Consider the following 26,736-nt stretch of genomic DNA (forward strand, 5'->3'; position numbering starts at 1 on the left):
AGAGACACATAGACACAGAGAGACACTCAGAGACACAGAGAGAGATACAGAGACACAGAGACACAGAGAGACAGAGACACAGAGACACAGAGAGAGATACAGAGACACACAGAGAGACACACACGGAGACACAGACACAGAGAGACACACAGAGACACAGAGAGAGACACAGAGACACACACACAGACACACGCAGAGACACAGACACAGAGAGACACACAGAGACACAGAGAGAGATACAGAGACACAGAGAGAGAGACAGAGAGAGACACAGACACACACACAGAGACACACGCGGAGACACAGGGACAGACATAGAGACACACAGAGACACAGAGAGAGATACAGAGACACAGAGAGAGATACAGAGACACAGAGAGACACTCAGAGACACAGAGACACAGAGAGAGATACAGAGACACACAGAGAGACACACACGGAGACACAGACACAAAGAGACACACAGAGACACAGAGAGAGATACAGAGACACACACAGAGACACACGCAGAGACACAGACACAGAGAGACACACAGAGACACAGAGAGAGATACAGAGACACAGAGAGAGACAGAGACACACAGAGACACACACAGAGACACAGAGAGAGACAGAGAGAGAGATACAGAGACACAGAGAGAGATACAGAGACACAGAGACACAGAGAGAGATACAGAGACACAGAGAGAGACAGAGACACACAGAGACACAGAGAGACACACAGAGACACAGAGAGAGACACAGAGAGAGATACAGAGACACAGAGAGAGATACAGAGACACAGAGAGAGACAGAGAGAGACACAGAGACACACACAGAGACACACGCGGAGACACAGACAGAGAGACACAGAGACACAGAGAGAGATACAGAGACACAGAGAGAGACAGAGAGAGACACAGAGACACACACAGAGACACACGCGGAGACACAGGGACAGACATAGAGACACACAGAGACACAGAGAGAGATACAGAGACACAGAGAGAGATACAGAGACACAGAGAGAGACACAGAGACACACAGAGAGACACAGAGAGAGATACAGAGACACACAGAGAGATACAGAGACACACAGAGACACACAGAGAGACACAGAGATACAGAGACACAGACACACACAGAGACAGAGAGACACAGAGAGACACATAGAGACACAGAGACACACAGAGACACAGAGAGACACAGAGACACAGAGAGACACAGAGACACATAGACACGCAGACACACAGAGAGACACAGAGACACAGAGAGACACAGACACACAGAGAGAGACAGAGACACAGAGAGACACAGAGAGACGCAGAGAGAGACAGAGAGAGAGACACAGAGACACACAGAGACACAGAGAGAGACACGGGGAGAGAGAGACGGGGAGAGAGAGACACGGGGTGAGAGAGACACAGAGAGAGAGACACAGAGAGAGAGAGACATCGCGTCTCTCTCTCTCCCAGTGTCTCTCTCTCTCCCCGTGTCTCTCTCTCCCCCCGTGTCTCTCTCTCCCCCCGCGTCTCTCTCTCTCCCAGTGTCTCTCTCTCCCCGTGTCTCTCTCTCCCCGTGTCTCTCTCTCCCCGTGTCTCTCTCTCCCCGTGTCTCTCTCTCCCCGTGTCTCTCTCTCCCCGTGTCTCTCTCTCCCCGTCTCTCTCTCCCCGTGTCTCTCTCTCTCCCCGCGTCTCTCTCCCCGCGTCTCTCTCTCCCCGTGTGTCTCTCTCTCCCCGTGTCTCTCTCTCCCCGTGTCTCTCCCCCTCCCCGTGTCTCTCTCTCTCCCCGTGTCTCTCTCTCCCCGTCTCTCTCTCCCCCCGTGTCTCTCTCTCCCCCCGCGTCTCTCTCTCTCCCAGTGTCTCTCTCTCCCCGTGTCTCTCTCTCCCCGTGTCTCTCTCTCCCCGTGTCTCTCTCTCCCCGTGTCTCTCTCTCCCCGTGTCTCTCTCTCCCTGTCTCTCTCTCCCCGTGTCTCTCTCTCTCCCCGCGTCTCTCTCCCCGCGTCTCTCTCTCCCCGTGTCTCTCTCTCTCCCCGTGTCTCTCTCTCCCCGTGTCTCTCCCCCTCCCCGTGTCTCTCTCTCTCCCCGTGTCTCTCTCTCCCCGTCTCTCTCTCTCCCCGTGTCTCTCTCTCTCCCCGTGTCTCTCTCTCCCCGTGTCTCTCCCCCTCCCCGTGTCTCTCCCCCTCCCCGTGTCTCTCTCTCCCCGCGTCTCTCTCTCCCCGTGTCTCTCTCTCCCCGTGTCTCTCTCTCTCCCCGTGTCTCTCTCCCTCTCCCCGCGTGTCTCTCTCTCCCCGTGTCTCTCTCTCTCCGTGTCTCTCTCCCCGTGTCTCTCTCTCCCCGCGTCTCTCTCTCTCCCCGTGTCTCTCCCCGTGTCTCTCTCTCCCCGTGTCTCTCTCTCTCCCCACGTCTCTCTCCCTCTCCCCGTGTCTCTCTCTCTCCCCGTGTCTCTCTCTCCCCGCGTCTCTCTCTCCCCGTGTCTCTCCCCCTCCCCGTGTCTCTCTCTCTCCCCGTGTCTCTCTCTCCCCGTGTCTCTCCCTCTCCCTCTCCCCGTGTCTCTATCTCTCTCCCCGTGTCTCTCCCCCTCCCCTACCTGTGTCTCTCTCCCCCTCCCCGTGTCTCTCTCTCTCTCCCCGTGTCTCTCCCCCTCCCCTACCCGTGTCTCTCTCTCTCTCCCCGTGTCTCTCTCTCCCCGTGTCTCTCCCCATGTCTCTCTCTCTCCCCGTGTCTCTCTCCCCCTCCCCGTGTCTCTCTCTCTCTCCCCGCGTCTCTCCCCCTCCCCGTGTCTCTCTCCCTCTCCCCGTGTTTCTCTCCCTCTCCCCGTGTCTCTCTCTCTCTCCCCGTGTCTCTCTCTCTCTCCCCGTGTCTCTCTCTCCCCGTGTCTCTCTCCCTCTCCCCGTGTCTCTCTCCCTCTCCCCGTGTCTCTCTCTCTCTCCCCGTGTCTCTATCTCTCTCCCCGTGTCTCTCCCCCTCCCCTACCCGTGTCTCTCTCTCTCTCCCCGTGTCTCTATCTCTCTCCCCGTGTCTCTCCCCCTCCCCTACCCGTGTCTCTCTCTCTCTCCCCGTGTCTCTATCTCTCTCCCCGTGTCTCTCCCCCTCCCCTACCCGTGTCTCTCTCTCTCTCCCCGTGTCTCTATCTCTCTCCCCGTGTCTCTCCCCCTCCCCTACCCGTGTCTCTCTCTCTCTCCCCGTGTCTCTCTCTCCCCGTGTCTCTCCCCGTGTCTCTCTCTCTCCCCGTGTCTCTCTCCCCCTCCCCGTGTCTCTCTCTCTCTCCCCGCGTCTCTCCCCCTCCCCGTGTCTCTCTCCCTCTCCCCGTGTCTCTCTCCCTCTCCCCGTGTCTCTCTCTCTCTCCCCGTGTCTCTATCTCTCTCCCCGTGTCTCTCCCCCTCCCCTACCCGTGTCTCTCTCTCTCTCCCCGTGTCTCTATCTCTCTCCCCGTGTCTCTCCCCCTCCCCTACCCGTGTCTCTCTCTCTCTCCCCGTGTCTCTATCTCTCTCCCCGTGTCTCTCCCCCTCCCCTACCCGTGTCTCTCTCTCTCTCCCCGTGTCTCTCTCTCCCCGTGTCTCTCCCCGTGTCTCTCTCCCCGTGTCTCTCTCTCTCCCCGTGTCTCTCTCCCCCTCCCCGTGTCTCTCTCCCCCTCCCCGTGTCTCTCTCCCTCTCCCCGTGTCTCTCTCCCCCTCCCCGTGTCTCTCTCCCTCTCCCCGTGTCTCCCTCTCCCCGTGTCTCTCTCTCCCCGTGTCTCTCTCTCCCTCTCCCCTACCCGTCCGACGTCCACACGTGTCCAGGGCCATCGTCCGAGGATCTGCGCGAAGTGACGTGGACGTCCGTGGATACCATGAAGACGCTGTAGAACCCCACCCCGAATTGTCCCACCAGAGAGCGGGGAGCATCCGGGGACAGGGAGCTGTCCGAGGACAGGTCCTCGACAAACGCCTGGCGCGGAGACACGCGGGCACAGAGAGAGACACGGGGGGAGAGAGAGACACGGGGGGAGAGAGAGACACGGGGAGAGAGACACGGGGAGAGAGAGACACGGGGAGAGAGAGACACGGGGAGAGAGAGAGACACGGGGAGAGAGAGAGAGACGGGGAGAGAGAGACATGGGGAGAGAGAGACACGGGGAGAGAGAGACACGGTGAGAGAGAGAGACACGGGGAGAGAGAGACACGTGGGGAGAGAGACGGGGAGAGAGACACGGGGAGAGAGAGAGACACGTGGGGAGAGAGACGGGGAGAGAGAGACACGGGGAGAGAGAGACACGGGGAGAGAGAGAGACACGTGGGGAGAGAGACACGGGGAGAGAGAGAGAGACACGGGGAGAGAGAGAGACGGGGAGAGAGAGACATGGGGAGAGAGAGACACGGGGAGAGAGAGAGACATGGGGAGAGAGAGAGACACGGGGGGAGAGAGAGACACGGGGAGAGAGAGAGAGACGGGGAGAGAGAGACATGGGGAGAGAGAGACACGGGGAGAGAGAGAGACACGGGGAGAGAGAGACACGGGGGGAGAGAGAGACACGGGGAGAGAGAGACACGGTGAGAGAGAGAGACACGGGGAGAGAGAGACACAGGGGGAGAGAGAGACACGGTGAGAGAGAGAGAGAGACGGGGAGAGAGAGACACGGGGAGAGAGAGAGACACGGGGAGAGAGAGAGAGACGGGGAGAGAGAGACACGGGGAGAGAGAGACGCGGGGAGAGAGAGACACGGGGAGAGAGAGAGAGAGAGACACGGGGAGAGAGAGAGAGACGGGGAGAGAGAGAGACGCGGGGAGAGAGAGACGCGGGGAGAGAGGGACACGGGGAGAGAGAGACACGGGGAGAGAGAGAGAGACACGGGGAGAGAGAGACACGGGGAGAGAGAGACACGGGGAGAGAGAGAGACACGGGGAGAGAGAGACACGGTGAGAGAGAGACACGCGGGGAGAGAGACACGCGGGGAGAGAGAGACACGGGGAGAGAGACACGCGGGGAGAGAGAGACACGGGGAAAGAGAGAGACACGGGGAGAGAGAGACACGGGGGAGAGAGAGAGAGAGAGACACGGGGAGAGAGAGAGAGAGACAGGGAGAGAGAGACACGGGGAGAGAGAGACACGGGGAGAGAGAGAGACACGGGGAGAGAGACGCGGGGAGAGAGAGAGACACGGGGAGAGAGACACGGAGAGAGAGACACGGAGAGAGAGAGACACGGAGAGAGAGAGACAGGGAGAGAGAGACACGGTGAGAGAGAGACGGGGAGAGACACGGGGAGAGAGAGACATGTGGAGAGAGAGAGACACGGGGAAAGAGAGAGACACGGGGGGAGAGAGAGACACGGGGAGAGAGAGACACGGTGAGAGACGCGGGGAGGGAGACACGGTGAGAGAGACACGGAAAGAGAGAGAGACACGGGGAGAGAGAGACGGGGAGAGAGATACGGGGAGAGAGAGAGACGGGGAGAGAGAGACACGGGGAGAGAGACACGGGGAGAGAGAGACACGGGGAGAGAGAGAGACACGCGGGGAGAGAGAGACACGGGGAGAGAGAGAGACGCGGGGAGAGACACGGGGAGAGAGAGAGACGGGGAGAGAGAGACACGGGGAGAGAGAGACACGGGGAGAGAGAGACACGGGGAGAGAGAGAGACGGGGAGAGAGAGACGGGGAGAGAGAGACACGGGGGGAGAGACACGGGGAGAGAGAGACACGGGGGGAGAGACACGGGGAGAGAGAGAGACACGGGGAGAGAGAGACACGGGGAGAGAGAGACACGGGAGGAGAGAGACATGGGGAGAGAGAGACACGGGGGGAGAGACGCGGGGAGAGAGAGACACGGGGAGAGAGAGACACGCGGGGGGAGAGAGAGACACGGGGAGAGAGAGAGAGACGGGGAGAGAGAGAGACACGGGGAGAGAGAGAGACACGGGGAGAGAGAGAGACACGGGGAGAGAGACACGGGGAGAGAGACACGGGGAGAGAGACACGCGGAGAGAGAGAGACACGGGGAGAGAGAGACACGGGGAGGGAGACACGGGGAGAGAGAGAGACACGGGGAGAGAGAGACACGGGGAGAGAGGGAGAGACACAGGGAGAGAGAGACACGGAGAGAGAGAGAGAGACACGGGGAGAGAGAGAGAGAGAGAGAGACGCGGGGAGAGAGAGACACGGGGAGAGACGCGGGGAGAGAGAGACACGGGGAGAGAGAGACACGGGGAGAGACGCGGGGAGAGAGAGAGACACGGGGAGAGAGAGACGGGGAGAGAGAGACACGGGGAGAGAGAGACACGGGGAGAGAGAGACACGGGGAGAGAGACACGGGGAGAGAGAGACACGGGGAGAGAGAGACACGGGGAGAGAGAGACACGGGGAGAGAGAGACACGGAGAGAGAGAGACGGGGGGAGAGAGACACGGGGAGAGAGAGACACGGGGAGAGAGAGACACGGGGAGAGAGAGAGACACGGGGGGAGAGAGAGAGACACGGGGAGAGAGACACGGGGAGAGAGAGAGAGACACGGGGAGAGAGAGACACGGGGGGAGAGAGACACGGGGAGAGAGAGACACGGGGAGAGACGCGGGGAGGGAGACACGGGGAGAGAGACACGGGGAGAGAGAGACACGGGGAGAGAGAGACACGGGGAGAGAGAGACACGGGGAGAGAGAGACACGGGGAGAGAGAGACATGGGGAGAGAGACACGGGGAGAGAGAGATGGGGAGAGAGATACGGGGAGAGAGAGACACGGGGAGAGAGAGACACGGGGGGAGAGAGACACGGGGAGAGAGAGACACGGGGAGAGACGCGGGGAGGGAGACACGGGGAGAGAGACACTGGGAGAGAGAGACACGCGGGGGGAGAGAGAGAGACGGGGAGAGAGAGAGACACGGGGAGAGAGAGACACGGGGAGAGAGAGACACGGGGAGAGAGAGAGAGAGAGACACGGGGAGAGAGACACGCGGAGAGAGAGAGACACGGGGAGAGAGAGACACGGGGAGGGAGACACGGGGAGAGAGAGAGACACGGGGAGAGAGAGAGACACGGGGAGAGAGAGACACGGGGAGAGAGAGACACGGGGAGAGAGAGACACGGGGAGAGAGGGAGAGACACAGGGAGAGAGAGACACGGGGAGAGAGAGAGACACGGGGAGAGAGAGAGAGAGAGACGCGGGGAGAGAGAGACACGGGGAGAGACGCGGGGAGAGAGAGACACGGGGAGAGAGAGACACGGGGAGAGAGAGACACGGGGAGAGACGCGGGGAGAGAGAGAGACACGGGGAGAGAGAGACGGGGAGAGAGAGACACGGGGAGAGAGAGACACGGGGAGAGAGAGACACGGGGAGAGAGAGACACGGGGAGAGAGAGACACGGGGAGAGAGAGACACGGAGAGAGAGAGACGGGGGGAGAGAGACACGGGGAGAGAGAGACACGGGGAGAGAGAGACACGGGGAGAGAGACACGGGGAGAGAGACACGGTGAGAGAGAGACACGGGGAGAGAGAGACACGGGGAGAGAGAGAGACACGGGGGGAGAGAGAGAGACACGGGGAGAGAGACACGGGGAGAGAGAGAGAGACGCGGGGAGAGAGAGAGACACGGTGAGAGAGAGACACGGGGAGAGAGAGACACGGGGAGAGAGACACGGGGAGAGAGAGACACGGGGAGAGAGAGACACGGGGAGAGAGAGACACGGGGAGAGAGAGAGACACGGGGAGAGAGAGAGACACGGGGAGAGAGACACGGGGAGAGAGAGAGACACGGAATGAGTGGGTGATGAGTAGGTGGTGAGCGAGTGGTGAGCGAGTGGTGAGTGGGTGAGTGGGTAGGGGGTGAGCGAGTGGAGAGCGAGTGGTGAGTGCCACTCACCTTGGTACCAGAACGAGCTATGGTCCCCAAGTTGTCCAACATCTCCTGCCGGCTCATCCCCAATCCTGAATCCTAGAGCAGGGGAGAGACTCACTCAGAGATTCACTCACCCACTCACTCACTCACTCACCCACTCACTCACCTACTCACTCACCAACTCACTCACCCACTCACTCACTCAGAGATTCACCCACCCACTCACTCACCCACTCACTCACCCACTCACTCACCCACTCACTCACCCACTCACCCACTCACTCACCCACCCACTCACCCACCACTCACCCACCCACTCACTCACCCACTCACTCACCCACTCACCCACCCACTCACCCACTCACTCACCCACTCACTCACCCACTCACCCACTCACTCACCCACTCACCCACTCACCTACTCAACCACTCACTCACCCACCCACCCACTCACCCACCCACTCACTCACTCACTCACCCACCCACTCACTCACTCACCCACTCACTCACTCACCCACTCACTCACTCACTCACTCACCCACCCACTCACTCACTACCCACTCAACCACTCACTCACTCACTCACCCACTCAACCACTCACTCACTCACTCACCCACCCACCCACTCACCTACTCAACCACTCACCCACCCACCCACTCACTCACTCACTCACCCACCCACTCACTCACCCACTCACCGACTCACTCACTCACTCACCCACCCACCCACTCACTCACCCACCCACCCACTCACTCACCCACCCACCCACTCACCCACCCACCCACTCACTCACTCACCCACCCACCCACTCACCCACTCACCCACCCACCCACTCACCCACCCACCCACTCACCCACTCACTCACTCACTCACCCACTCACCCACCCACTCACCCACCCACTCACTCACCCACCCACTCACCCACCCACTCACCCACTCACCCACCCACTCACTCACCCACTCACCCACCCACCCACTCACCCACCCACCCACCCACCCACTCACTCACCCACCCACTCACTCACCCACCCACCCACCCACCCACTCACCCACCCACCCACTCACCCACCCACTCACTCACCCACTCACTCACCCACCCACTCACTCACTCACCCACCCACCCACCCACCCACTCACCCACCCACTCACCCACTCACTCACCCACCCACTCACTCACCCACCCACCCACCCACTCACCCACCCACTCACTCACTCACCCACTCACTCACTCACTCACCCACCCACCCACTCACCCACCCACTCACCCACCCACCCACCCACTCACCCACCCACTCACTCACTCACCCACCCACCCACCCACTCACTCACTCACCCACCCACCCACTCACCCACCCACTCACCCACCCACCCACCCACTCACTCACCCACCCACTCACTCACCCACCAACCCACTCACTCACCCACTCACTCACTCACCCACTCACTCACTCACCCACTCACTCACTCACTCACCCACCCACCCACTCACCCACCCACCCACCCACCTGCACAGTGATGGTAGCGTCCTGTGCGTTTGTGTGCACGTGAATCTCGAGAGGGTGAGCTGCAGCTGCTGCTGCTGACGATGATGATGACGATGATGATGACGATGAGGTGAGTCTCAGAGTGTGAGCCCTCTGACACGCGTCACTTGCGTTACACACCAACTCACGCAGGAACACCTGGGGAGAGTGGGGGGGGAGAGAGATCACATTATTCACTCACACACACAGAGACACACAGTGACACACACAGTGACACACACACACAGAGACACACACAGAGACACACACACAGAGACACACACACACAGTGACACACACAGTGACACACACACAGAGAGACACACACACAGTGACACACACACACACAGTGACACACACACACAGTGACACACACAGTGACACACACACACAGTGACACACACAGTGACACACACAGTGACACACACAGTGACACACACACACACAGACACACACACACAGACACACACAGTGACACACACACACAGAGACACACAGTGACACACAGTGACACACACACACACAGAGACACACACAGAGACACACACACAGTGACACACACAGTGACAGTGACACACACAGTGAGACACACACAGTGACACACACAGACACACACAGTGAGACACACACAGTAACACACACAAAGACACACACACACAGACACACACACAGACACACACAGTGACACACACAGTGACACACACAGTGACACACACAGTGACACACACACACAGAGACACACACACACACAGACACACACACAGTGACACACACACACAGTGACACACACACACACAGAGACACACACAGACAGAGACACACACAGACACACACACAGTGACACACACACAGTGACACACACACACAGAGTGACACACAGTGACACACACACACACACAGTGACACACACAGTGACACACACAGTGACACAGTGACACACACAGTGACACACACAGTGACACAGTGACACACACAGTGAGACACACACAGTGACACACAGTAACACACACAGACACACACACACACAGAGACACACACACAGACACACACAGACACACACACAGACACACACAGACACACACAGTGACACACACAGTGACACACACACACAGTGACACACACAGTGACACACACACACAGACACACACACAGTGACACACACACAGTGACACACACAGTGACACACACAGTGACACAGTGACACACACAGTGAGACACACACAGTGACACACAGTAACACACACAGACACACACACACAGAGACACACACACACAGAGACACACACACAGACACACACAGTGACACACACAGTGACACACACAGTGACACACACACACACAGACACACACACAGTGACACACACACAGTGACACACACAGTGACACACACAGTGACACACACACACAGTGACACACACAGTGACACACACACACAGAGAGACACACACAGACACACACACACAGTGACACACAGACACACACACACAGAGAGACACACACACACAGACACACACACACAGACACACACACAGACACACACAGTGAAAAACACACAGGCACACACACACAGACACACACACACACAGACACACACACACAGACACACACAAAGACACACGGACACACACACACAGACACACACACACAGACACACACACACACAGAGGCTCGTGAAGGACGCCACTGGGCAGTTGGAGGCAGTCGCCCTCCAACAACAACGGAGGGCGGAGGAGCGACGCTCACAACAGCGAGCGGAGCGCCGGGTGGCTAAAGCACAGCAGGTTGGCACAGTAGGGGGCACAGGTGGTGCATCAGCCACTCGTCTCAGTCAGTCGACCCGTGGCACCTGGGTCTGCCCCGTGACCTCCTGCCAGCGGGCGTTCGACACTTCACGTGGCCTCAGGGTGCACATAGCCTGGCACAAGCGTCGTGGTGACGTCACCGCCACTTAGTGGCGAATGGCGGTTGTTGTGTTGTGTCACTGTGTGTGTCACTGTGTGTGTGTGTGTCTCTGTGTGTGTGTCTCTGTGTGTGTGTGTGTCTCTGTGTGTACACTGTGTGTGACTGTGTGTGTCTCTGTGTCTCTGTGTGTACACTGTGTCTCTCTCTGTGTCTCTGTATACACTGTGTGTCTCTGTGTACACTGTCTGTGTGTGTCTCTCTGTGTCTCTGTGTCTCTGTGTACACTGTGTCTCTCTCTGTGTGTCTCTGTGTCTCTGTGTACACTGTGTCTCTCTCTCTGTGTGTCTGTGTGTACTGTGTGTGTACTATGTGTACTCTCTGTGTCTCTCTGTGTCTCTGTGTGTACACTGTGTGTGACTGTGTGTACTCTGTGTGTCTGTGTGTACTGTGACTGTGTTTCTGTGTGTGTACACTGTCTGTGTGTCTCTCTGTGTGTGTGTCTCTGTGTACACTGTGTGTGTCTCTGTATACACTGTGTGTGTCTCTGTATACACTGTGTGTGTACTATCTCTGTACCTCTCTCTCTGTGTCTCTGTGTCTCTGTGTGTGTACACTGTGTGTGTCTCTGTGTACACTGTCTGTGTGTGTCTCTGTGTGTACTCTCTGTGTCTCTGTGTACACAGTGTACTCTCTGTTTCTCTGTGTACACAGTGTACTCTGTGTCTGTGTGTGTGTGTCTCTGTGTGTACTCTGTGTCTCTCTGTGTCTCTGTGTGTACACTGTCTCTCTCTGTGTCTCTGTGCCTCTGTGTGTGTGTGTGTCTCTATGTGTGTGTGTGACTGTGTGTGTGTCTCTCTGTGTCTCTCTGTGTCTCTGTGTGTACACTGTCTTTCTGTGTCTCTGTGTCTGTGTGTGTGTACACTGTGTGTGTCTCTGTGTACACTGTCTGTGTGTGTCTCTGTGTGTACTCTCTGTGTCTCTGTGTACAGTGTACTCTCTGTGTCTCTGTGTACACAGTGTACTCTCTGTGTCTCTGTGTACACAGTGTACTCTCTGTGTCTCTGTGTGTGTCTCTGTGTGTACACTGTGTGTCTGTGTCTCTCTGTGTCTCTGTGTACACATTGTACTCTCTGTGTCTCTGTGTGTGTGTCTCTGTGTGTACTCTCTGTGTGTACTCTCTGTGTGTCTCTCTGTGTCTCTGTGTCTCTCTCTGTGTGTCTCTGTATACACTGTGTGTGTCTCTGTGTACACTGTGTGTCTCTGTGTGTCTCTGTATACACTGTGTGTACTCTCTGTGTCTCTGTGTACACAGTGTACTCTCTGTGTCTCTGTGTACACAGTGTACTCTCTGTGTCTCTGTGTACACAGTGTACTCTCTGTGTCTCTGTGTGTGTGTCTCTGTGTGTCTCTGTGTACACAGTGTACTCTCTGTGTCTCTGTGTGTACTCTCTGTGTGTACTCTCTGTGTGTCTCTCTGTGTCTCTGTGTCTCTCTCTCTGTGTGTCTCTGTATACACTGTGTGTGTCTCTGTGTACACTGTGTCTCTCTCTGTGTCTCTCTCTGTGCGTCTCTCTCTGTGTCTCTCTCTGTGTCTCTCTCTGTGTGTCTCTCTGTGTACCTCTCTCTCTGAGTCTCTGTGTCTCTGTGTGTACTCTCTGTGTGTACTCTCTGTGTGTCTCTCTGTGTCTCTGTGTCTCTCTCTCTGTGTGTCTCTGTATACACTGTGTGTGTCTCTGTGTACACTGTGTCTCTCTCTGTGTCTCTCTCTGTGTCTCTCTCTGTGCGTCTCTCTCTGTGTCTCTCTCTGTGTCTCTCTCTGTGTGTCTCTCTGTGTACCTCTCTCTCTGAGTCTCTGTGTCTCTGTGTGTACTCTCTGTGTGTACTCTCTGTGTGTCTCTCTGTGTCTCTCTCTGTGTGTCTCTGTATACACTGTGTGTGTCTCTGTGTACACTGTGTCTCTCTCTGTGTCTCTCTGTGTGTGTCTCTGTGTGTCTCTGTATACACTGTGTGTGTCTCTCTCTGTGTGTACTCTCTGTGTCTCTATCTCTCTCTGTGTGTCTCTGTATACACTGTGTGTGTCTCTGTGTACACTGTGTCTCTCTCTGTGTCTCTCTGTGTGTGTCTCTGTGTGTCTCTGTATACACTGTGTGTGTCTCTCTCTGTGTGTACTCTCTGTGTCTCTATCTCTCTCTCTGTGTGTCTCTGTATACACTGTGTGTGTCTCTGTGTACACTGTGTCTCTCTCTGTGTCTCTCTGTGTGTGTGTCTCTGTGTACACTGTGTCTCTCTCTGTGTCTCTCTGTGTGTGTGTCTCTGTGTGTCTCTGTATACACTCTGTGTGTCTCTCTCTGTGTGTCTCTCTGTGTCTCTGTCTCTCTCTGTGTGTCTCTGTATACACTGTGTGTGTCTCTGTGTACACTGTGTCTCTCTCTGTGTCTCTCTGTGTGTGTGTCTCTGTGTGTCTCTGTATACACTCTGTGTGTCTCTCTCTGTGTGTACTCTCTGTGTCTCTGTCTCTCTCTGTGTGTCTCTGTATACACTGTGTGTGTCTCTGTGTACACTGTGTCTCTCTGTGTCTCTCTGTGTGTGTGTCTCTGTGTGTCTCTGTATACACTCTGTGTGTGTCTCTCTCTGTGTGTCTCTCTGTGTCTCTGTCTCTCTCTGTGTGTCTCTGTATACACTGTGTGTGTCTCTGTGTACACTGTGTCTCTCTCTGTGTCTCTCTCTGTGTCTCTCTCTGTGTCTCTGTGTACACTGTGTGTGTCTCTGTGTACACTGTGTCTCTCTCTGTGTCTCTCTGTGTGTGTGTCTCTGTGTGTCTCTGTATACACTCTGTGTGTCTCTCTCTGTGTGTCTCTCTCTGTGTGTCTCTCTCTGTGTCTCTCTCTCTGTGTCTCTCTCTGTGTACTCTCTCTGTGTACCTCTCTCTCTGAGTAGAGAGATTTCGCGACGATCTCCAGCAGCTTTTTGGTTTCCGCCTGAAACTCATACCGCTCCTTACCTGCAACAACAACAACATCACAACAACATCACAACAACATCACAACAACATCACAACAACATCACAACAACAACATCACAACAACATCACAACAACATCATCACAACATCACAACAACAACATCACAACAACATCACAACAACATCATCACAACATCATCACAACAACATCACAACAACATCACAACAACATCACAACAACATCACAACAACATCACAACAACAACATCACAACAACATCACAACAACACAACAACATCATCACAACATCAAACAACATCACAACAACAACATCATCACAACAACATCACCACAACAACATCACAACAACATCACAACAACAACATCACAACAACATCACAACAACATCACAATAACAACATCATCACAACATCACAACAACAACAACATCACAACAACAACATCACAAAAACATCACAACATCACAACAACAACCACAACATCACAACAACATCATCACAACATAACAACATCACAACAACAACCACAACATCACAACAACATCATCACAACATAACAACATCACAACAACAACCACAACATCACAACATCATCACAACAACCACAACCACAACTAGACCATCATCAACAACAACAACCACAACAACCAGACCATCATCAACAACAACAACAACAACAACCACAACCAGACCATCATCAACAACAACAAAACAACAACAACAACCACAACCAGACCATCATCAACAACAACAACAACAACAACCACAACCAGACCATCATCAACAACAACAATCATCATCATCACCATCAACAACCACAACCAGACCATCATCAACAACAACAACAACAACAACCACAACCAGACCATCATCAACAACATCACAACAACAACCACAACAACCAGACCATCATCAACAACAACATCACAACAACAACCACAACAACCAGACCATCATCAACAACAACAACCACAACCAGACCATCATCAACAACAACAACCACAACCAGACCATCATCAACAACAACAACAACAACCACAACCAGACCATCATCAACAACAACAATCATCATCAACAACAACAACCACAACCAGACCATCATCATCATCATCAACAACAACCATCAACAACAACAACAACCACCACAACCAGACCATCATCAACAACAACAACCAGACCATCATCAACAACAACAACAACAAAACAACAACAACAACCACAGCCAAACCATCATCAACAACAACAAAACAACAACAACAACTACAACCAGACCATCATCAACAACAACAATCATCATCAACAACAACCACAACCAGATCAACAACAACAATCATCATCACCATCAACATCAACAACAACAATCATCATCATCATCATCAGCGGCGGCATGAACCTGGAGTCAGCTTCTCATCCTTAGTGTCACTGGGTGAAGCTGCTGCTGATGATGATGCTGCTGCTGATGATGCTGATGATGTTGATGCTGCTGCTGATGAGATCTTCCATCCGACTCCTGTGAAACAGAGAGAGGCAATCAGTTACATCATCATCATCATCAGTAGCATCATCATCATCATCAGTAGCATCATCATCAGTAGCATCATCATCACCATCAGTAGTATCATTATCATCAGTAGCATCATCATCAGTAGCATCATCATCAGTAGTATCATCATCATCATCAGCAACAGTAGCATCATCATCAGTAGCATCATCAGTTTCATCATCAGCACCATCATCAGCATAATCATCAGCATCATCAGTAGCATCATCAGTAGCATCATCAGTTTCATCATCAGTTTCATCATCAGCATCATCATCAGCATCATCAGTAGCATCATCATCAGTAGCATCATCATCAGTAGTATCATCATCATCAGCAACAGTAGCATCATCATCAGTAGCATCATCAGTTTCATCATCAGCACCATCATCAGCATAATCATCAGCATCATCAGTAGCATCATCATCAGTAGCATCATCAGTTTCATCATCAGTTTCATCATCAGCATCATCATCAGCATCATCAGTAGCATCATCAGCAGTAGTAGCATCATCATCAGTAGCATCATCAGTAGCATCATCATCATCAGTAGTATCATCATCAGCATCATCAGTAGTATCATTATCATTAGTAGCATCATCATCAGTAGTATCATCATCATCATCAGTAGTATCATTATCATCAGTAGCATCATCAGTTTCATCATCAGCACCATCATCAGCAGCAGCAGCATCATCAGCAGCATCATCATCAGCATCATCATCAGCATCATCAGTAGCATCATCATCATCAGTAGCATCATCATCATCAGTAGCATCATGATCAGTAGCATCATGATCAGCATCATCAGTAGCATCATCATCAGTAGCATCATCATCAGTAGCATTATCATCATCATCAGTAGCATTATCATCATAATCAGTAGCATCATCAGCATCATCAGTAGTATCATCATCATCAGTATCATCAGCATCATCAGTAGCATCATCAGTAGTATCATCATCATCATCAGTAGCATCATCATCAGTAGTATCATCATCATCAGTAGCATCATCATCAGTAGAATCATCACCATCATCATCATCTGCATCATCAGTAGCATCATCAGTAGTATCATCACCATCATCAGCAGCATCATCAGCAGCAGCATCATCATCAGCAGCATCATCATCAGCAGCATCATCATCATCAGCAGCAGCATCATCATCATCAGTAGCACCATCATCATCATCAGCACCATCATCAGTAGCATCATCATCAGCAACACTTGCCTCTACAGCCCTGCTAGAGGCTACCTGGGGGAGCTTTGTCTTTGCACCACGTGAGTCTGTGTGTGTGTCTGTGTGTGTGTGGTGTGTCTGTCTGTGTTGTGTCTGTGTGTGTGTCTGTGTGTGTGTCTGTCTGTGTGTGTGTGTCTGTGTGTCAGTGTGTGTGTCTGTGTGTGTGTGTCTGTGTGTGTGTCTGTGTGTGTGAGTCTGTGTGTGAGTCTGTGTGTGAGTCTGTGTGTGAGTCTGTGTGTCTGTGTGTGTATACTGTGTCTGTGTGTGTGTACTGTGTGTGTACTGTATCTGTGTGTGTGTGTACTGTGTGTGTCTGTGTGTGTGTACTGTGTGTGTCTGTGTGTGTGTGTACTGTGTGTATCTGTGTGTGTCTGTGTGTCTGTACTGTGTGTGTCTGTGTGTGTGTATCTGTGTGTACTGTGTCTGTGTGTGTCTGTGTGTGTGTCTGTGTGTGTGTCTGTGTTTGTGTGTGTCTGTGTTTGTGTGTGTGAGTCTGTGTGTGTGTCTGTGTCTTTGTCTTTGTGTGTGAGTCTGTGTGTGTCTGTCTGTGTGTGTCTGTGTTTGTGTGTGTGAGTCTGTGTGTGTGTCTGTGTCTGTGTCTTTGTGTGTGAGTCTGTGTGTGTCTGTCTGTGTGTGTCTGTCTGTGTGTCTGTGTGTGTGTCTGTGTGTGTGTCTGTGTGTGTGTGACTGTGTGACTGTGTCTCTGTGTGTGTGTGTGTGTCTGTGTGTGTCTGTGTGTGTGTGTCTGTGTGTGTGTCTGTGTCTGTGTGTGTGTGTCTGTGTGTGTGTCTGTGTGTGTGTCTGTGTGTGTGTGTACTGTGTGTGTGTCTGTGTGTGTACTGTGTGTACTGTGTGTGTGTACTGTGTGTGTGTACTGTGTGTACTGTGTGTGTCTGTGTGTGTACTGTGTGTGTCTGTGTGTGTGTGTACTGTGTGTGTGTCTGTGTGTGTGTCTGTGTGTATATCTGTGTGTGTGTAGAGGTCACTGATGCCCCGTTACCCTCACCCAGTCCACGTCCTCCTCCACGTCTCCCACCTCCCCCCACCGCCACCACCGCCGCTGCTGGCGAGAGGCGGTGGAGGCTGTGGTGGTGGAGGAGGCGGTGGTGGTGGAGGTGGAGGCGGTGATGGAGGCACCGCGAGACGAGCGAGAGGCGCCTCCCGCCAGAGACACAAACAGCAGCCACGCGGGACGCCATGACACCTCTTCAGTTCAACGCACGTGGGGGGGCGTGGTGACGTCACAGGGGGCGGGGTCAGGGGTGACGTGGTGACATTTTGCAGGGGGCGGGGTCAGAAGTGACGTGGTGACGTTCTGCAGGGGGCGGGGTCAGGGGTGACGTGGTGACGTTCTACAGGGGGCGGGGTCAGAGGGAGACACACGGGAGACACACGGGAGACAGACGGGAGACACACGGGAGACAGGCGGGAGACACACGGGAGACAGGCGGGAGACACACGGGAGACACACGGGAGACAGACGGGAGACAGACGGGAGACACACGGGAGACAGACGGGAGACACGCGGGAGACAGACGGGAGACAGACGGGAGACACACGGGAGACAGACGGGAGACACACGGGAGACACACGGGAGACACACGGGAGACAGACGGGAGACACGCGGGAGACAGACGGGAGACAGACGGGAGACAGACGGGAGACACGCGGGAGACAGACGGGAGACACACGGGAGACACGCAGGAGACAGACGGGAGACACGCGGGAAGCAGACGGGAGACACGCGGGAGACAGACGGGAGACACGCGGGAGACAGACGGGAGACAGACGGGAGACACGCGGGAGACAGACGGGAGACACGCGGGAGACAGACGGGAGACACAAGGGAGACACACGGGAGACAGACGGGAGACACACGGGAGACAGACGGGAGACACACGGGAGACACGCGGGAGACAGACGGGAGACACGCGGGAGACAGACGGGAGACACGCGGGAGACAGACGGGAGACACACGGGAGACACACGGGAGACAGACGGGAGACACACGGGAGACAGACGGGAGACACACGGGAGACAGACGGGAGACAGACGGGAGACACACGGGAGACAGACGGGAGACACACGGGAGACACGCGGGAGACAGACGGGAGACACGTGGGAGACAGACGGGAGACACGCGGGAGACAGACGGGAGACACGCGGGAGACACACGGGAGACAGGCGGGAGACACACGGGAGACAGACGGGAGACACACGGGAGACAGACGGGAGACAGACGGGAGACACACGGGAGACAGACGGGAGACACACGGGAGACAGACGGGAGACACGCGGGAAACAGACGGGAGACACACGGGAGACAGACGGGAGACACACGGGAGACACACGGGAGACACGCGGGAGACAGACGGGAGACACGCGGGAGACAGACGGGAGACAGGCGGGAGACACGCGGGAGACAGACGGGAGACACGCGGGAGACACACGGGAGACACACGGGAGACAGACTGGAGACACACGGGAGGCAGACGGGAGACACACGGGAGACAGACGGGAGACACACGGGAGACAGACGGGAGACACACGGGAGACACACGGGAGACACACGGGAGACAGACGGGAGACAGACGGGAGACACACGGGAGACAGACGGGAGACACACGGGAGACACAAGGGAGACAGACGGGAGACACACGGGAGACACACGGGAGACACACGGGAGACAGACGGGAGACACACGGGAGACACACGGGAGACACAAGGGAGACAGACGGGAGACACACGGGAGACACACGGGAGACAGACGGGAGACAGACGGGAGACACACGGGAGACACACGGGAGACAGACGGGAGACACACGGGAGACAGACGGGAGACACACGGGAGACACACGGGAGAACCACGGGAGACACACGGGAGACAGACGGGAGACACACGGGAGACAGACGGGAGACACACGCGAGACAGACGGGAGACACACGGGAGACAGACGGGAGACACACGGGAGACAGACGGGAGACACACGGGAGACACACCGGAGGCAGACGGGAGACACACGGGAGACAGACGGGAGACACACGGGAGACAGACGGGAGACACACGGGAGACAGACGGGAGACAGACGGGAGACACACGGGAGACAGACGGGAGACAGACGGGAGACAGACGGGAGACACGCGGGAGACACGCGGGAGACAGACGGGAGACACGCGGGAGACAGACGGGAGACACGCGGGAGACAGACGGGAGACAGACGGGAGACACACGGGAGACAGACGGGAGACACGCGGGAGACAGACGGGAGACACGCGGGAGACACGCGGGAGACAGACGGGAGACACGCGGGAGACAGACGGGAGACACGCGGGAGACAGACGGGAGACACGCGGGAGACACGCGGGAGACAGACGGGAGACACGCGGGAGACAGACGGGAGACACGCGGGAGACAGACGGGAGACAGACGGGAGACACGCGGGAGACAGACGGGAGACACGCGGGAGACAGACGGGAGACACGCGGGAGACACGCGGGAGACAGACGGGAGACACGCGGGAGACAGACGGGAGACACGCGGGAGACAGACGGGAGACAGACGGGAGACACGCGGGAGACAGACGGGAGACACGCGGGAGACACGCGGGAGACAGACGGGAGACACGCGGGAGACAGACGGGAGACACGCGGGAGACAGACGGGAGACACGCGGGAGACACGCGGGAGACAGACGGGAGACACGCGGGAGACAGACGGGAGACACGCGGGAGACAGACGGGAGACAGACGGGAGACACGCGGGAGACAGACGGGAGACACGCGGGAGACAGACGGGAGATACGCGGGAGACACGCGGGAGACAGACGGGAGACACGCGGGAGACAGACGGGAGACACGCGGGAGACAGGCGGGAGACACACGGGAGACATGCGGGAGACAGGCGGGAGACACACGGGAGACAGGCGGGAGACACACGGGAGACAGGCGGGAGACACACGGGAGACACGCGGGAGACAGACGGGAGACAGGCGGGAGACACGCGGGAGACACACGGGAGACAGACGGGAGACAGACGGGAGACACACGGGAGACAGACGGGAGACACACGGGAGACAGGCGTGAGACACACGGGAGACAGGCGGGAGACACGCGGGAGACACACGGGAGACAGACGGGAGACACGCGGGAGACAGACGGGAGACACGCGGGAGACAGACGGGAGACACGCGGGAGACACACGGGAGACAGACGGGAGACACACGGGAGACAGACGGGAGACACACGGGAGACACACGGGAGACACACGGGAGACAGGCGGGAGACACACGGGAGACAGGCGGGAGACACACGGGAGACAGGCGGGAGACACACGGGAGACAGGCGGGAGACACACGGGAGACACGCGGGAAACACACGGGAGACAGACGGGAGACACACGGGAGACAGACGGGAGACACACGGGAGACACACGGGAGACAGACGGGAGACAGACGGGAGACACACGGGAGACAGACGGGAGACACACGGGAGACACAAGGGAGACAGACGGGAGACACACGGGAGACACACGGGAGACACACGGGAGACAGACGGGAGACACACGGGAGACACACGGGAGACACAAGGGAGACAGACGGGAGACACACGGGAGACACACGGGAGACAGACGGGAGACAGACGGGAGACACACGGGAGACACACGGGAGACAGACGGGAGACACACGGGAGACAGACGGGAGACACACGGGAGACACACGGGAGAACCACGGGAGACACACGGGAGACAGACGGGAGACACACGGGAGACAGACGGGAGACACACGCGAGACAGACGGGAGACACACGGGAGACAGACGGGAGACACACGGGAGACAGACGGGAGACACACGGGAGACACACCGGAGGCAGACGGGAGACACACGGGAGACAGACGGGAGACACACGGGAGACAGACGGGAGACAGACGGGAGACAGACGGGAGACACACGGGAGACAGACGGGAGACACGCGGGAGACACGCGGGAGACAGACGGGAGACACGCGGGAGACAGACGGGAGACACGCGGGAGACAGACGGGAGACAGACGGGAGACACACGGGAGACAGACGGGAGACACGCGGGAGACAGACGGGAGACACGCGGGAGACACGCGGGAGACAGACGGGAGACACGCGGGAGACAGACGGGAGACACGCGGGAGACAGACGGGAGACACGCGGGAGACACGCGGGAGACAGACGGGAGACACGCGGGAGACAGACGGGAGACACGCGGGAGACAGACGGGAGACAGACGGGAGACACGCGGGAGACAGACGGGAGACACGCGGGAGACAGACGGGAGACACGCGGGAGACAGACGGGAGATACGCGGGAGACACGCGGGAGACAGACGGGAGACACGCGGGAGACAGACGGGAGACACGCGGGAGACAGGCGGGAGACACACGGGAGACATGCGGGAGACAGGCGGGAGACACACGGGAGACAGGCGGGAGACACACGGGAGACAGGCGGGAGACACACGGGAGACACGCGGGAGACAGACGGGAGACAGGCGGGAGACACGCGGGAGACACACGGGAGACAGACGGGAGACAGACGGGAGACACACGGGAGACAGACGGGAGACACACGGGAGACAGGCGTGAGACACACGGGAGACAGGCGGGAGACACGCGGGAGACACACGGGAGACAGACGGGAGACACGCGGGAGACAGACGGGAGACACGCGGGAGACAGACGGGAGACACGCGGGAGACACACGGGAGACAGACGGGAGACACACGGGAGACAGACGGGAGACACACGGGAGACACACGGGAGACACACGGGAGACAGGCGGGAGACACACGGGAGACAGGCGGGAGACACACGGGAGACAGGCGGGAGACACACGGGAGACAGGCGGGAGACACACGGGAGACACGCGGGAAACACACGGGAGACACACGGGAGACACACGGGAGACAGACGGGAGACACACGGGAGACAGACGGGAGACACACGGGAGACAGACGGGAGACACACGGGAGACACACGGGAGACAGACGGGAGACACACGGGAGACAGACGGGAGACACGCGGAAGACAGACGGGAGACACGCGGGAAACAGACGGGAGACACGCGGGAGACAGACGGGAGACACGCGGGAGACAGACGGGAGACAGACGGGAGACACGCGGGAGACAGACGGGAGACACGCGGGAGACAGACGGGAGACACACGGGAGACAGACGGGAGACACAAGGGAGACACACGGGAGACAGACGGGAGACACACGGGAGACAGACGGGAGACACACGGGAGACACGCGGGAGACAGACGGGAGACACGCGGGAGACAGACGGGAGACACACGGGAGACAGACGGGAGACACACGGGAGACACACGGGAGACAGACGGGAGACACACGGGAGACAGACGGGAGACACACGGGAGACAGACGGGAGACAGACGGGAGACACACGGGAGACACGCGGGAGACAGACGGGAGACACGTGGGAGACAGACGGGAGACACGCGGGAGACAGACGGGAGACACGCGGGAGACACACGGGAGACAGGCGGGAGACACACGGGAGACAGGCGGGAGACACACGGGAGACAGACGGGAGACACACGGGAGACAGACGGGAGACAGACGGGAGACACACGGGAGACAGACGGGAGACACACGGGAGACAGACGGGAGACACGCGGGAAACAGACGGGAGACACACGGGAGACAGACGGGAGACACACGGGAGACACGCGGGAGACAGACGGGAGACACGCGGGAGACAGACGGGAGACACGCGGGAGACAGACGGGAGACAGGCGGGAGACACGCGGGAGACAGACGGGAGACACGCGGGAGACACACGGGAGACACACGGGAGACAGACTGGAGACACACGGGAGGCAGACGGGAGACACACGGGAGACAGACGGGAGACACACGGGAGACAGACGGGAGACACACGGGAGACACACGGGAGACACACGGGAGACACACGGGAGACAGACGGGAGACACACGGGAGACACAAGGGAGACAGACGGGAGACACACGGGAGACACACGGGAGACACACGGGAGACACAAGGGAGACAGACGGGAGACACACGGGAGACACACGGGAGACAGACGGGAGACAGACGGGAGACACACGGGAGACACACGGGAGACAGACGGGAGACACACGGGAGACAGACGGGAGACACACGGGAGACACACGGGAGAACCACGGGAGACACACGGGAGACAGACGGGAGACACACGGGAGACAGACGGGAGACACACGCGAGACAGACGGGAGACACACGGGAGACAGACGGGAGACACACGGGAGACAGACGGGAGACACACGGGAGACAGACGGGAGACACACGGGAGACAGACGGGAGACACACGGGAGACACACCGGAGGCAGACGGGAGACACACGGGAGACAGACGGGAGACACACGGGAGACAGACGGGAGACACACGGGAGACAGACGGGAGACAGACGGGAGACACACGGGAGACAGACGGGAGACAGACGGGAGACACACGGGAGACAGACGGGAGACACACGGGAGACAGACGGGAGACACGCGGGAGACACGCGGGAGACAGACGGGAGACACGCGGGAGACAGACGGGAGACACGCGGGAGACAGACGGGAGACAGACGGGAGACACACGGGAGACAGACGGGAGACACGCGGGAGACAGACGGGAGACACGCGGGAGACACGCGGGAGACAGACGGGAGACACGCGGGAGACAGACGGGAGACACGCGGGAGACAGACGGGAGACACGCGGGAGACACGCGGGAGACAGACGGGAGACACGTGGGAGACAGACGGGAGACACGCGGGAGACAGACGGGAGACAGACGGGAGACACGCGGGAGACAGACGGGAGACACGCGGGAGACAGACGGGAGATACGCGGGAGACACGCGGGAGACAGACGGGAGACACGCGGGAGACAGACGGGAGACACGCGGGAGACAGGCGGGAGACACACGGGAGAAACGCGGGAGACAGACGGGAGACAGGCGGGAGACACGCGGGAGACACACGGGAGACAGACGGGAGACAGACGGGAGACACATGGGAGACAGACGGGAGACACACGGGAGACAGGCGTGAGACACACGGAAGACAGGCGGGAGACACGCGGGAGACACACGGGAGACAGACGGGAGACACACGGGAGACAGACGGGAGACACGCGGGAGACAGACGGGAGACACGCGGGAGACAGACGGGAGACACGCGGGAGACACACGGGAGACAGACGGGAGACACACGGGAGACAGACGGGAGACACACGGGAGACACACGGGAAACACACGGGAGACAGACGGGAGACACACGGGAGACAGACGGGAGACACACGGGAGACACACGGGAGACAGGCGGGAGACACACGGGAGACAGGCGGGAGACACACGGGAGACAGGCGGGAGACACACGGGAGACACGCGGGAAACACACGGGAGACAGACGGGAGACACACGGGAGACAGACGGGAGACACACGGGAGACACACGGGAGACACGCGGGAGACACACGGGAGACAGACGGGAGACACACGGGAGACAGACGGGAGACACGCGGGAGACAGACGGGAGACACGCGGGAGACAGACGGGAGACACGCGGGAGACACACGGGAGACAGACGGGAGACACACGGGAGACAGACGGGAGACACACGGGAGACACACGGGAAACACACGGGAGACAGACGGGAGACACACGGGAGACAGACGGGAGACACACGGGAGACACACGGGAGACAGGCGGGAGACACACGGGAGACAGGCGGGAGACACACGGGAGACAGGCGGGAGACACACGGGAGACACGCGGGAAACACACGGGAGACAGACGGGAGACACACGGGAGACAGACGGGAGACACACGGGAGACACACGGGAGACAGACGGGAGACACACGGGAGACAGACGGGAGACACACGGGAGACACACGGGAGACAGACGGGAGACACACGGGAGACAGACGGGAGACAGACGGGAGACACACGGGAGACAGACGGGAGACACGCGGGAGACAGACGGGAGACACGCGGGAGACAGACGGGAGACAGGCGGGAGACACACGGGAGACAGGCGGGAGACACACGGGAGACACACGGGAGACACACGGGAGACAGACGGGAGACAGACTGGAGACACACGGGAGACAGACGGGAGACACACGGGAGACAGACGGGAGACACACGGGAGACAGACGGGAGACAGGCGGGAGACACACGGGAGACAGGCGGGAGACACACGGGAGACAGGCGGGAGACACACGGGAGACACGCGGGAGACAGACGGGAGACAGACGGGAGACACGCGGGAGACACACGGGAGACAGACGGGAGACAGACGGGAGACACACGGGAGACAGACGGGAGACACACGGGAGACAGGCGTGAGACACACGGGAGACAGGCGGGAGACACGCGGGAGACACACGGGAGACAGACGGGAGACACACGGGAGACAGACGGGAGACACGCGGGAGACAGACGGGAGACACGCGGGAGACAGACGGGAGACACGCGGGAGACAAACGGGAGACAGACGGGAGACACACGGGAGACAGACGGGAGACACACGGGAGACACACGGGAGACAGACGGGAGACAGACGGGAGACAGGCGGGAGACACACGGGAGACAGGCGGGAGACACACGGGAGACAGGCGGGAGACACACGGGAGACAGGCGGGAGACACACGGGAGACACGCGGGAAACACACGGGAGACAGACGGGAGACACATGGGAGACAGACGGGAGACACACGGGAGACACAC

At 57.7% G+C, this 26,736-nt stretch overlaps 1 protein-coding gene across 5 annotated transcripts in view; it reads right to left on the reverse strand.

The window, feature by feature from the left end:
- Positions 1-18,219, reverse strand: part of LOC116938062 (heat shock protein 75 kDa, mitochondrial) — a 72,961-nt gene extending 54,742 nt beyond the window's left edge. For 3 of the 5 annotated variants that reach the window (XM_076064364.1, XM_076064365.1, XM_076064363.1), the window contains exons 1-6: positions 17,978-18,219; positions 15,584-15,700; positions 14,131-14,210; positions 9,290-9,466; positions 7,810-7,881; positions 3,736-3,908 (exon numbers count right to left, since the gene is read on the reverse strand). In XM_076064364.1, the coding sequence (XP_075920479.1) occupies positions 3,736-3,908; positions 7,810-7,881; positions 9,290-9,466; positions 14,131-14,210; positions 15,584-15,700; positions 17,978-18,170 (812 nt within the window). In that variant the 5' untranslated portion in view covers positions 18,171-18,219. The remainder of the gene's footprint in view (positions 1-3,735; positions 3,909-7,809; positions 7,882-9,289; positions 9,467-14,130; positions 14,211-15,583; positions 15,701-17,977) is intronic. The other 2 variants (XM_076064361.1, XM_076064362.1) reach the window with 1 other exon arrangement.
- Positions 18,220-26,736: the final 8,517 nt, after the last annotated feature.

Source organism: Petromyzon marinus, unplaced genomic scaffold (assembly GCF_048934315.1).
Source record: "Petromyzon marinus isolate PM22_M1 ecotype Great Lakes invasive population unplaced genomic scaffold, UKy_Petmar_22M1.pri1.0 PM_Scaffold_40, whole genome shotgun sequence".
In the NCBI taxonomy this organism is placed as follows: Eukaryota; Metazoa; Chordata; class Hyperoartia; order Petromyzontiformes; family Petromyzontidae; genus Petromyzon; species Petromyzon marinus.